At 36.4% G+C, this 14,336-nt stretch overlaps 1 protein-coding gene across 1 annotated transcript in view; it reads right to left on the bottom strand.

Moving 5' to 3' along the window:
* The window catches only part of zgc:113232 (uncharacterized protein LOC541546 homolog), a 30,261-nt gene that overhangs the window by 8,142 nt on the left and 7,783 nt on the right, over positions 1-14,336 (bottom strand). The window contains exons 5-17 of the mRNA XM_023288373.3: positions 14,101-14,229; positions 13,272-13,325; positions 13,092-13,145; positions 11,823-11,876; positions 11,549-11,602; positions 10,319-10,372; positions 9,164-9,217; positions 8,782-8,835; positions 8,448-8,501; positions 7,288-7,332; positions 4,319-4,372; positions 4,159-4,212; positions 3,158-3,211 (exon numbers count right to left, since the gene is read on the bottom strand). Of these exons, the coding sequence (XP_023144141.3) occupies positions 3,158-3,211; positions 4,159-4,212; positions 4,319-4,372; positions 7,288-7,332; positions 8,448-8,501; positions 8,782-8,835; positions 9,164-9,217; positions 10,319-10,372; positions 11,549-11,602; positions 11,823-11,876; positions 13,092-13,145; positions 13,272-13,325; positions 14,101-14,229 (768 nt within the window). The remainder of the gene's footprint in view (positions 1-3,157; positions 3,212-4,158; positions 4,213-4,318; positions 4,373-7,287; positions 7,333-8,447; positions 8,502-8,781; positions 8,836-9,163; positions 9,218-10,318; positions 10,373-11,548; positions 11,603-11,822; positions 11,877-13,091; positions 13,146-13,271; positions 13,326-14,100; positions 14,230-14,336) is intronic.

Genomic DNA, 14,336 nt, shown 5'->3' with positions numbered 1-14,336 from the left:
TTACTGTAGTTGAAACAAATACTTATGACTAGACAGTGATGAGATATGAGTCACAAGTCTGTCTGCTGTTGTTGTTCACACCCGTTCAACTAATCAGAGATTTCTCTTTGATATTCTCAGAACACCCCTGTATAAATCTCATGTGGAGTACCAGAGGGTTACATACTAGGCCTTATTTAATTTTCTTTTAGATATGGTTTACTTTGGCTTCAAGGGTTCATACAACTCAACAATGAAAATGATTAGGTTCTAGTTTAAAATGTTTCCATGCAGGAAAAACAGCAATTTGTGCTACAGGTTGCACACTGTAAACACGTTGTAAAGCATTCTGTAGAACTTAGCTAAGGCTAAAAGGCGCAAAGTATACACATTGAATTTCAAAAGTAAAATCGTAGTAGTCAGTCAACTTTAGCTTGCATGGTCTGAAAACCATTAGCAAGACTCATTGTCTCACTGGCACCAAGAATAAAGCCCATATCTGCCATGTACTGGTCTCATTTCACTGGTTATCAGTAAAATACAGAACGTTAATACAGTTCATCTGCTCTTCTAATGTACCGTGTATCAATGTAAACTGCACAACTTTGGTTTTCAGGCTGGTTGGACACAACAGGAAATTTGAAAATGCAACTCTGGGCTCTAAGAAACTGATGGGCTGCATTGTCATGTTGGACAATCCTGTCACTGAGGCAGGAAAGAGTTTTCTAACTGATGGAAGAAGACTGTTTTCAAGAGTAGCCCTGTACATGACCTGGTTCATTCACCCTTCACACAATTGCATTTGCCCTGTTCCACCCAGACTGAAAAAACCCCACATGGTCACTGATCCACCCCCATGTTTTACTGTAGGGGCAATACAGTCAGGTTTGTAGGCTCTCCAGGCTTCCTCCTAACCAGTAAGTTGGCTGGAATGGGCATCAACTGAAAAGTGGACTCATCACTGAAGAGAACCTTAGCCCAATCATCAACAGTCCAATCCTTGTGATCCCCAGCAAAGAGTAACCAGGCTTTCCTCTGCCTTTAGTTGATGAAGGGCTTCATCTGTGCTGTGTGACTTCAGATCAGCTTCAAGAAGTCAGTTTCAAATTGTCCCTGCTGAACAAGTCACATTTATCGACAGTGCCCACTCATTTTAAGGTCCCTGGAGGTCTGACGATGATTCCTGACACAGGAACGAATGAGTGCACGGTCATCTGGTGGGGTAGAAAGAGGTTTCCCGCCACGACCAGCTAGCAATTTGATAGTACCATGTTCAGCTTGTATTTTCTTGGTGTAATGAACGGCTGTCTTGGAGATCTTCAGTTTTTTTGCTACCTGTCTCTCACTCATGCTAATTTCCAGCAGTGCCAAGATGGCTGCCTTTGTGGCTTCATATAATGCTTTTGTTTTAGGCATTATGTGAGAGCTGACAACTTCTGAGTTGTGCAACGCCTTGAATGTAAGCAGGAAACCACTCTAGGCCTTTGCATGTGCAGTGCTGTTTATGACATGAAATGGCCTCTTATATACCCTGGGAATACAATTAAGCTTAAGCATGTCAAACAGGACATAAAGTGTTATGAAATCAGCTGCATTTTTATCATGTTCATTGTATTGTTCAGGTAATATACCTTTAATGGAACCAGGCATTAAATTGAACAAGAAATTGAAGAAAACAAGGGATTTAAGATTTTTTTTCCATGACTGTATATATAAAAATTCTTTTCTAGACCAAAAAATATATATTCAGTTTCTCTGTTTTTGCAGTCTGCACCAACAGTATACATTTTGTTCTTGTTTTTTATTTTAGGGATATTCCCTTTTCTTCTTGCCCTTTTTAAGGTTACTGAGTCTTGGATGACTATATGTCAACACAACTTGAACTGAAATTGAAATTGGGAAATTTCTCCAGTTTTTTGGTAGAGCTGTTCTTAAAAATTATATGATGTGACATTACTTTCAAAATTAGATTTAAAACCAAAACTGACTTTCCAAAGAAATTAAACTAAAATCCTTAAATGTTATCTTATATTTTATTTCCACATATGAATGTACTCACAGTAGAATTCTCCTTGTTGACTTGTGATTTGCTGCTCCGTGTTAACACAGGGTGAATTGAAAAAAGTGAAGGTATCCTGAAGTGAGTATTAAATGGTCTATTGAATGAAACTCACCCCCGTTAACCCTTTGATGCGTAGACCACATCAGGAGATACCCATTTTCCATTGGATTTGGGTCACTTTTGACCCAGGTTATGCATCAAAGGGTTAAGAAATATGTAGATCTCCCTCTAAAAGTTTTGTTTTTCTGAGTATATCTTACTTTCTATTTGTGTCTTGTATGAATGTATTTCACTATTTAGTTTTTCATTTATTCATGAGTTACACAATTACTTGCTGCTAATTAAATTAAGTCCTTATTGCTCTATCCTTGAACTGCAGTTTGCAGAAAATCCTTTTTTATTTGCACTTGACATCAGAGTTAAATATACCCCCCTGCCAGTGCAGTGCTCTTTAATAAAACAATAAACAGAACAGCAGACAGTCTGCTGACCGGTTCTCACTTCCCCTTCAGGGAAATACAAATGCAAATGTCAGGACTCCCCTTTGCTTTCAGACACCAGAATGTGACATTTAGATAAAGATGTGGGACTTGCCAGACTGATTAAAAAGAATAAACACAGAAGTAGCAGAGGTCAAGCTATCCTGACATTTAGTCCCTAGTACGGGTCAAACTCCCAATGTTTGTGATGCAGGTTTTCTGTTAAAAAAGTGGTAGCTTATTGCTGCAATAACCCTTGTGAGTGTAACTTGGGTAATTTTCTCAGGCTTGTCCATTTCTTAAAGGCTACTTTGGGGCAGAAACAACTTTAACAGATTTTGAAGTTTAATATGAATAAGCAACTAGTTAAATTATTGATGGAAAGAGATGATTTACAGGAGAATATGACTGAAAAACTGCATGTTTCTGAAGTAAATTTATTTCTTCTATCAACAGTGGATGTGATATTTTGAAAGAAGTGATTCACTTATACTTTGTACATATGTATAAGTATATATAGGCACCTTTCCAATAAAGGACAGGTAGCTGAAAACATTTGTTATTAAAGCATAGTGTAGTGAAGATGAGTTGTGTGACATGTTTTGATTTAGATTTTTCTCTGATGTTGCTTACTCACCACAGCGCCCACTCTGCCTCGAGGTCCTCTGACACCATGATCCCCCTTATTGCCCTGCAAAAAAGAATAGGGGATACGATCCTGAAAAGAATACCTTAAATGTAAAAAAACTGTCATTTCACAGAAAATTACAACACTCTAAATATTTTGTCTGCTGTATCGTAAAGTTTTTACATATAAATGATGTAGGAGTAGAAGTTACTATTATATGTTTCATTTTTGATAGACTTTCATGTCATGAAGTGCAAAACACACCAGCATTGCTGCAGAGTGCCACAGGCTTTGCATCATTTTATGACTCACATAGAGAGTGGGTTTGGGTGTTCTGACTGGCAAGATATGCTTGATAAGAATCATTACATAGCATAAAGCTGAGCATTTGAGGTCTTATCAGGCATTCAGGGTTCCAACTCTGGTCCTTTCTAGACAAAACAAAGTGAATCAAAACTTCCAGCTTGAATCATCGCTACAAACAACGAGACAATGTGCTGAAAAACCTTTCAGTAAAATGAAACTGTTCCAAGTAGGGAACATTCAGCTTTATCCATAGCTTTAAAATCTTTTGTGGCGAACAGCGAGACAAATTTAAAGCTGAACATTTGAAAACTTGCTGAATAAATCCAGCATTTTAATCAATTTAATTTTAGATTGTGAATCAGTTGAGTAGCTGTTGTGCAGCATTTTGTTCCTGATTGCAGCAGTGACACTTTCTGAATCTGCATCTCTGTTTGCCATGTTTTGCCAAATAACTGCTGAGGCTCATTGGTAGTGCAGTAGTCACTGGCATTTTGCCAGTTCAAAAAATACAATAATGAAATATTTAGATCTGATGGCTAAAATGTAACTGTTTGGCTTTGATAACTCATCCAGGAGACCTTCAGGATTCTCTGTGGCAGACTTGATGAATTGTTACTGACATTTCCAAGCCAAAATAAACTACAATAGTGAAAAAGATCTATATAAATATTAATAAAGTAGTATGTCTGTCTATCTGTTGTTACCTTAGCACCAAATGGTCCAGGCTCTCCCATCAACCCTGGGACTCCTATAGGCCCCTGATGAGGTAAACAACAGAAATAAAAAAAAGGTTGTAGATTTAGATCAAATACAGACGACTGGACAGTTTGTAGAGATTTGTGACACTAAATTTAATCCACTCACATCTTCTCCTGGGTCACCGTCACTGCCTGGAAGGCCATCTTGACCTTTAGTGCCCTGAGAGAGAGAAGAAGAAAAGGGACATGAGCAGGGAGTTTATAATGGCATTCCTTTAGGAAAGTTGGATAGTTGGATTTTTAAAAAAATTATAATTCAGAATAATTCTACTGTAACTGAAGCTGTGAAAACTCAATCCAAACAAAGGTAATATGAGAAGAAGAGTGTGAAAACATGAGGTTGTTCATAGCATATCAGCAAACAAACCAATGCAAGCACTGCATGTAAAAAAATATCTCATGTCTGGGTAAGTTTTTTGACTTAACTACAAAAACTCAAATTTATCTCAAAACCAGTATACAAAAACCCTTAATTACCATCAATAAAACATGATGAACATACAGTATGTCTCTGAAAATCACACACAAATTATTACTATCTACATCTGGGCTGAGCTCATGGGTAGCATGGTGCAGAAGTTAATAGTGTCACCTCACAGCAAGATTGTGTGATCGAAGCTGCTGGCCAGTCGGGGACTTTCTATGTGGAGTTTACATGATCTCCCTGTACCTGTATGGGTTTTCTCTGAATGCTCCAGCTCCTTCCCATAGTCCAAAGACATGCATGGTAGGGCAACTGGTGGTTCTAAATTGGCCACAGGCTTGAGTGTGCATCGTTGTCTGTCTTTGTACTAGTCATGTGATGGACAGGCAGTCTGTCCATGGTGTACCCTGGCTGTCACAAAACCTCAGCTGGGACCAGTTCTATCCCCCTACAATCCATTAAATGATAAAGCATGTATAGATACTGGATGGGCAGCAAGCTTATACTTCCAAAGAGCCACAATTTGATCTTCTTTTGTGAATTTATTTCTATATTAATGTGGGGAAAAGCAACTTATTTCAATTCCTAGGGTTAAATTCTAACAAGAAATACCCATGTTGCTTTTATTAGCCCCTGGTAAGCATAAGTCAAGGCTAAGTTTAAAGGATACGTACTGCTGCTGCTAAGTTGAAATCAGATGAATCAAGCTTTTAAAAGTCATCAGCAAAGCTTTTTCAACACAAGTCTTACTTTATTTGTAATTTAAGCTATTTCTCAAGCAAGAATGTCAAATTTCTATGGTAATACATATGAGGACACCTAAATCAAAAATTAGATCTGTTTGTTATACTTTACTAAACTGCTCCATACTACTATAATTACTCTGATGCCAGTGTATTGTGCTGGGTGTGTATCAGCTCAGCAGGTAACCCCCTCTACTCACTTGTATTTCTTTGCGCATCTTCTGTTTTCGTAAAGTTGAAAACTTGACAGCAGTTTTGGAATTTTTCCAAATTCAACTGCAAGTTTCAGGGGAAGGTTTGTATTGCAACAGATAAGATATGATAGCCATTGAAACCTGATGGAAAATCCCCTTCAAAAGGTGGAAAATCCACAAGATTCAGAAATGAAAGAGAAAATTCACATTTCAGCAAAAGGGAAAAATATTTTACAGGGTTTCTACCTATCCAAAGTGAAGTAACGTACTGATTCACTTTTACTTTACCATCTATTCTCCCTGTCATCAGGCAAAACATATTTATCATTTGTAAATGTCACACTGAAAATCAGATGACACAGAAGGTTAGATATGACACAAGACCAGATGACTTTTTTCCTTGTGATTATTAAGTTACATGATCACTTGGTAGCACAAGCTTGTTTCGCCAAAATTAAAAATAAAACAGTTTGTGCTTAAATGAAACAAAAGGCCTCCGTGTTTCTTATGATCTCATTCTGTGGTTAATAGAACATACAGTACATTAAGAGCTGTTTCTAGTGATCATAAATTATTAAATTACACCCGTTTCTGTTGACAAGATTGCAGATTAAATGCCAAAAAAGGCTTCTATAACACGATGAGATCAGTATTCTGAATAAAAATTAAAGGAACAGTTGAAGATTCTGGCATCTAAGTATATTTGCTTCCCTTCAGACAGTGAGATGAGAAGATACTTACACATCCTAAAATCCCAAATTGTCGATTTTACTTTTCTGTTCATTTACAGACTTAATGAACGAGATATATTATGTTATTTAGTGAGTGTTAGGTGTGCTTGTAGGTGGATTTTGCTACCTGTAGAGGGCCCGCTGTTTCTCATCTTTATGCGTTGCTAAGTTAAGTGTCCTGACTCTCCATCTGTACAATCTCAAGATTGTAGATGTTTTATGTAGACATCAACTTTTTAACATTGCAATTCTGCAATATTTTATAATAGTTGGTGGGAGATTTTTCAAGATACTGACATTGACAATCAATATCTTTCAAATTTGACTATTTCCATATTAAGCAGACTAAACAATCTAAACTGCACTGAAGCCACCTAAAGCCTACAAGCCTTATTTATCACCATTTGTCTTGTGATCCTTTAAACAAACCAGTGTGTACTTGGGGCAAATCGCCACTAGTTAAATATGTCTGTGGGTTTCGATAATGTTACCAAAATAGCGATTTCATTTTCCATATTTATTTGACTAACTTTTGGAGAAGAGTATATAATAATTAACTGGGATTATTCTTAGTAATTCCTTATCTAGTTGATTTAACCATTACATACTTAGGTTCAGTACCATTGCTTTAAACAATTTGGCTATTTTTAAGTTTGTTTTGGGGGCAGCGTTGGAGGGAAAATGACGAAAAAAAAAGTCAAACACAATTCCTCCTCTTGAAAGCATAAATTATGAAAAGATGTGAAGTGACATGTAAAATAGAAAGTCGCGATCTCCAAAACCTCCAAAATTATGACTCATCTTTTAGGAAATTTGGGCGTTAACAGACTTGCTCACAGACTGACGGCAATTACGTCTTTCATTTTTGTTCCTAGAGGTGAGTGATTAGAGTACGGTAGGAAAGTCATCATTGTGAAACCAAAATTGTCTGCAATTGATGATAAATACAAGTGCAGGAGTTGAATCCAGGAGTATGTTTGTACCTTCGGTCCACTCGGTCCAGTGGTTCCTGGCTGTCCAGGATAACCCTGAGGAGGGAGAACCAAAAACACTCTGTTTAGATAAGTATGAAAACATCACTGCACAATGAAGAGTCTGTGGTTTCAAGAAGGAAAATCATTAAAATGAATTATGCCTGCGCTACTTAGGTGTAAAAGTGAAAGGACACGGAACGCTAATCAAAAACAGTAAAGAAATGACTAGTTATTAAAGTTGGTAAATCCTAAAGCCTTCAAGTCTTTTTAAGAGGCGGACTATGATTGAGGTCATCTGTTACTATGTAGGGTGAAACTCATATAAGAAATGCTGAACTTCAACAACAACAACAGTGTCACATGTTTACATATACTGACGTCACTGTGTGTTGTAATGGAGAACAGGGTAAAAGGAGACATGTGCCCAAACCAAAACACGGAACATAAAATGCGTGTCAAAATATTAAAGTAGAAAGTTCCCCGAGCTCAGGCATGACGTGTGGAATTATATTTGTGCCTCAGTTTTGTGTGACGGAACAATTTGAGCTCTGAAAAACACACTTTTTTAAGCTCATAGAAAAGGTATATGATGCCTTTACAATCAACAGAATTCATTCTTTCACTTGTGATAGCCATTTACCAATAGAGATAAACAATGAAGATAAACTAATTAGATATTACCTACTGCACAGACTGGAAATGTCAAGAAAAAAAAAGAATTAAAGGGAATGACAGAAGCTGTATACTTATGTGGACAATAGAAACATACAAATACAGTTATTAAGCACAAAATCAGTATTTGTAGGTTAGAAATACATTACACCTTACTTCTAGCAATTTCTGTTGTAAAAAATATAACCGATGCAAATGGGACAAAAAATAGTTTGTCTGTGCTTTTAATGTGACACGTTCAGAACTGAGTCCCAGATGTTATACAACAGAGAGCTTAATCTCAAAATTGGAAAAACTCCAAACTACTTGCCATTAAAAACAATGTTAATATTCAGCCTTTAAAGGTGTTTTTCAATAATCAGACAGGAAAGAGTATGGAGGATATATTGGATCAAAATTCACATCAATCCAAAATGTGAAGGATCCAACAAAGAGTGAAAGTTCAGGGTTTTAGATGATTTTAGTGGACAGAGATAATGAGTGAGGATCTTTCTTACAGTGTAACCTTGTTCACCGACATCACCAGGAAACCCAGGCGCTCCTGTCTGTCCCTGTGAGACAAGACAGGACAATCAAAGAGACACCAACACAGCGTTCACCTCTACCAACCTCTGCTGGTCAGCAGAAGGAAGTGCAATGCCTTATTTTCCCAAACGCAGAACACAAAAGCATATCTAATCAAGTTAACCCATGGATTCAAGCTTCCTGCTGTAATTTCCTACAGAAATAATATTAACATTTTACATGCCATTCAGCTGAGCGGCAATTAGTCCTACTTTAATAGAAACAATTATGTTCTCTTTTACAGGCCTTTAAGGTTTCTATCTATACCTTTGGTCCATCTTGTCCCTGAAGACCCTTTTTGCCTTCATCACCAAAAGATCCCTAAACAGAAAACACAATTAAAGCACCAATATATAAAAAAGAATTAAAAAATAATAACCAGGAAGGGTATGTACTGGAAATAAACTTATAAAACACAGACCATTTTAAAGGTTTACAGGACTTATCGTATTTTTGAAAACTACTACACATATATTTGCTAAGTACCACAGTACAAGTAGTTCAAAATTTCTGTGAACATAAAATGTAGTTATTTTTACATATTTATGTGGAGTGGTCATGTATATGCAAATGTGATGAGGACTGATAGACAAACAGAACAGCTAGAAAAAACTTGGAGACAGCATGTTTGTGCATGTTACTCCTTTACCTTGATGCCTTTACCTCCTTTTGGACCTGCAGGCCCAGCATCACCACGTGGACCCTGGAATAAATAATAATAAAGTAAATCATTTCTAAAAATCAAATGCATAGAAAAAAACCATATATTCAGTTGCCTATGAAAGTCAGAATATTAAAGCTGGCCAAAATAAAATAAAAAGGATATGTTTCAGAAGCTAAAAACATGTGTGAAGTATATACACATTTACCTCCTACATTATTGAAATTATTATACAAAATAAAATATGTTCTATTGCATGTAGATGAAGTATGACCATTTGAAGCACAATACACAAAATTTACAAGCTTTAGAAACCAAGGGTTCTGCTACTGATCGAAAGTGAAAGTAAATTCAAAATGATGAAATAAGTTGACTTAAAATATAAAAAATGTAATTAAAAAAAGTCCTAAACTTAAATTTAATCTATAACTGCAGTTCAATCCTAATTCAGGGATCATGTTTAATGGTTACAGCAGCTGCCGAAAAGGAAACCCCCAAATTCACCACGCGCCACTCTTCCTGTGTCATTGTTGATATGACCGGGGCAACAACGTAGCTGGTGGAGGAGCCAAAACTCTGGGTGATTTCCAACCATATAAAGGTACAATGCCTCAAAAAGCCACTAAAGACCACCTGGATCTTTTTATCGGGTGACAGATGGTTAGATGGATTATTACTCGCTTCCTTCACCTGCATCTGCCTGTATTATCTTTTATTACCTATAATACTCAACAGTAGTTTGTAAGTGTGTGTGATATGCACTATTCTCTAAATCTATTATTAACAGTTTATGTTTTGTCAGTTGCATGTAAAGCACTTTGAATTGTATTTTATTTGTTTTCTTGATGAACAAAGTTGAAGTGACACATAGATTATTGAGAAATTTAAAAAACTAATCTATTTTGATATCACTAACTAGGAGGCCAGCCATGGATGTGGTTGCAGTAACATTTCTTAATCTCGTTTTCTCAAGAGTTTCATCTTTAATTTGCTTTTTCAAGAAAACCTAAATATCTGCCAATACCTAGATGATTACAGTGTTACTTAAGGGTTAAAAAACCAGCACTCTGCTTTAGTACCCAGTTGAATTTTTTTGAAAGATGTCTCAGTTATAATTTGTGTTATTCTGTGCAGTTTCCTTACAGTCTCACCAGGAGGTCCGACTCCTCCGCGGGGTCCCTCCATACCGATGTCACCCTGTTGAGAAGAAAGCATGTCAGATTTAATAAAATAATTTGTCTACTCCAGCTGCTCATGATGCTGCTGGTGAACTAACTAAACAGTAGGTGGAGGAGAAAGAGAACAATGCAGTATCACATTAAGAAAGAGTTTATTGCTCAAATGCCAATTTGCTCCTTCTATAACAATTCTTGAAAATGTGAGCTATTACAAAGTACCTAAAATTCAATTAAAAAAGATTAAAGATTTTTAAAAAACCCACACATTTCAGGACAAATTGTCTGGTTTTAAAAGACAGGAGCAGAATTTATAGCAGGCAGAATTAGAAACTACTGTTAACATCAACTACATAGTTACAATAATCCTTTTATAATTCTAAAATAAATATGAAGTAATAAATTTATTATAGAGGTTCACTTTAAATCCAGTGTCAATGTCTCAGGTCAAACAAGCTGTGCTTGCACTGGGTGATCAGTTTCACTACAAGAGACTCTGAATATTAACTAGAATTTAATAAATAATTGGATTAATTACTTAATTCAGAGTAAACTACAACACTTTTCAAATTAAAAATATCTTTAAGGCACTGTGCTCAGATAATTTTTCTTTCAGAAAACACTGACCGGAGTAGCTGAGTGGTTAGAGCAGATACCATACAACTGCAACATCTCTTGATCTAATCCAACCAAGAACCTGTGTTGTATGTCCTATGCCTTTAATTCACCACAGTTTTTTTTAATCTTTGACTCTTCACAACTGCCCAATAAAGACAAGATGTGCAAAAAAAAAGGAAATGGTGATGCTTCTACCAACATCCGTCCATCCAGTGTTCGCACCAATAGCAGCCCACTGTGGCAGCAGTAAAACATGTAGGCTAGCAACAGCCAACAGGTGAACAAATCAAACATTAGGTAGCAGCCATTGTTATGTCTGTTGAAGGAAAGTAACACTTTTTGAAAGTTACCAGTTAGTTAGCTGGTGTGACGGATTGCTACCATGGTCCTAGTTCCGAGTTAGTTTGGAGGTTGAGTGGCTCTTAGGTTTAAAGTTTGTTGGGATTGAACACTGTCTAATGGTGCAAGTTGGAATGTCAGTACATGTTTAATCCTTTGATGCACAACATGGACCAAAATCCAATGGAAAATGTGTATCTCCTGACCCACACTGTGCATCAAAGGGTTAATGTACGTTTACCTTCAGACCCAGCTCTCCATGGTCACCTCGGTCCCCAATAAGTCCAGGTTCTCCCTGAGGGATTAAATTCATAAAATGATTATTTTACAAAGGTTTTAAATAGATTCACTTAGAGCTTTATGAGGCTTAACAATATATGTAATATGTAATACACTGCTCATTTTAAAATATGAGTGATATATATTTACATTTTTATTATCTAATATTCAGAATAAAATGTAAACACTGAGTGTCAGCCTCTACTGCTGGATGTCAGTTGGACAGGTTAACTCACCATCCCTCCTGAGAAACCAGAAGCTCCTTCGTCTCCTTCAAGCCCAGCATCACCCTGCAAGAAGAGGTCAAAGGCTAAAACACATAGCACTAACAAAAAGATGTGTCAATCGCACAGCAAGCAACTCATGTAGTAGTTTTAGAGTTTTAAAAAGAACAATATGTGATATTTATCCCTAGCATCACATTCAATCATAAATTGAATAGAAGTATTTGAATTGTCTGAAAAATAACTTTAATATAGCACTTAATCCATCTTGCCTCGTGTTTTATGTTCATGCCAAGGACACAAGTTGCTGTTCCTGCTTGACACTGGCACTATGGAGCCATACACTTCAAAGACAGATGCTTTTTTTTTATTTCGGAGGAAATAGTATGGTTGCACGTGAAAGTAGAAAGCAGACATGTTTTGTTGACATGTGTTCAGTGTTTTGGAGAGAGTCTACTACTTGTGGAATTTGTTGCTCACAGTTGCAAATTTATGTCTAAAAAATCCCCACATTGTAATGAGTGTCAAGAAAAGGCCTAGTCCCCCTTTCAAGTGTTTGAGTTCTCTTTGCTTTCGTCATCATTTTCAGCAAACACAGTGTGAAAAACCTTTCAACACCTGTTAATGTTCATTAGCGTTAAGGTGTCCTTGCAGAATGACTCACTGTGCCCTGGTCTTTTAGTGTTTTCACTCTTTTCATGGCTCAAACTAAAAAAAGACAAGTAATTAACCTAGATATAGTCATTAGTCATAGATTTGGTTTGGACTGTATTGCTGCATTATAAATCTGAAGGTTTGTCTTGAAAAGGTCCTTTTTTCTTCTCAGATTTTTTCTGTTTCTGTATCAAAACATTTCCATATACATCAGCTGTATAATTTCAAAATATGAAAAAAAAGGCGCTTATTCATGTACAATTTTTCTAAATCAAGGTCAGTTTCATTCTAATTGATGGGAATATCTATTTAAATCTAGCTTTCATCCTTTTTCAGACAGTGTTGTTTAGTCTTCAAGACTATAAAAGCAATAAACTGAAATCTGGAAAAAACCTGCTTCTCCTTTGCATTTACTTTTATTTTCACTTCTTTGAACAGCTTGCCCTTCTAAATTTAAGTCTCTGCACTTTCAGTTTCATTTTCACTTCAATTTTTTGCCTTCATTTTCAGTATCTGTTATGTATTACAACATTGTCATTATTTTTATATTGTAATCAGTTACATCATCAGTATAAACTGTCCTACTTGGAAGTATGAAGAGTCAGTTTTGTAACATGATTTACTTACTACTGGTCCTGGGTCTCCTCTTCTTCCCTGAACTCCTTTGGTTCCTTTATAACCCTAAAACACAATACACACAAATAAAACCAATAGCTGATCATACACAGAGCTCAAAGGATAATTTTGACTTAATTCAGGTTTCCCTGTAATATATGAACATGCTATAATAGTGTTTTAGACTCTCACTTCTCTGCCTTGAATTCCTGGTTCACCAGTTTTACCCTGCAGGCCTCTGGATCCCTGACAGAGAAAGAAAGAGAATCACATTAAGCAAAAGACACACTGCAAATCAAGACAAACCTATAGTATTTATCAGTCAGTTTCTAGTGGGTACATATCAACAACTCATTGCTGTGTTTGTGCAAACTGTGGAGTCACAATTTTGACATTTTTACATGAGCTTTAAACTCAACATTACACCACATTTCACTGAAATTTCTGAGATTTAGGCAGATGAAGCTCTACAATAACCAGATTAAATATTTACTTGCCAATGTAGCATCATTCCCTGTAAATGTGAATAAAGTACACAGAGGACCACAAAAACTGGAGTGCTGCTACAGAACAGAAATTCTTCTCTCACCAATGATGATAAAATAAACACTTAAATATGTCACATTAAAAGTGACTTAAAACAACATGAGAAATCATCAGAAGTACAACAAAAATGTGGAAAAGTAGACAAATCCTATAATGCAATGAGGATATTTTACTGATGTTGATTTAATTTACAATCTACAATTTTTGCAGCTAATAACAGGGATGCTCTCTATCAGCTGACAAATACTTTTGATCTAAAGTAACATCTATTTCTATAATAAGAGATTCATTTTAAGTTAGTTTTCTATGCAAAAAAATTAAAATTTCAAAAGAAGATGACGTCTCAATCAGGCCAAGCAGCATAATATATCTTTTTGGTGCAAAAACACTATCATGGTCTTTATGCATTTCTTCAGCAGCATCAGCAGGACAGGAGTTGATGAAGTGACAGTGATATGATGGAAGGATTTGGTACCTTCGGTCCTGCAAATCCAGCAAATCCAGGCTCACCGGGTTCACAATCACACTCTGTTGGCCCCTCCTCCCCGAGGCCTGCATCACCCCCCGACTCCTCTGAGGAGTCAGTGTTGGGTCCATATGGCACCTGAAACACAACATTACCAAATATTATTACATCACAGGGAGAATGATAATATCTGCTGAGGTCATGTTTCAATGTTCACCCAGCTGTGCTTGAAATATGCATCTTTT

The sequence above is a fragment of the Amphiprion ocellaris genome, chromosome 9 (assembly GCF_022539595.1).
Source record: "Amphiprion ocellaris isolate individual 3 ecotype Okinawa chromosome 9, ASM2253959v1, whole genome shotgun sequence".
NCBI lineage: Eukaryota > Metazoa > Chordata > Actinopteri > Pomacentridae > Amphiprion > Amphiprion ocellaris.
The sequence above is the reverse complement of the archived record's forward strand: the minus strand, read 5'-3'. Positions and strand labels throughout refer to the sequence as shown.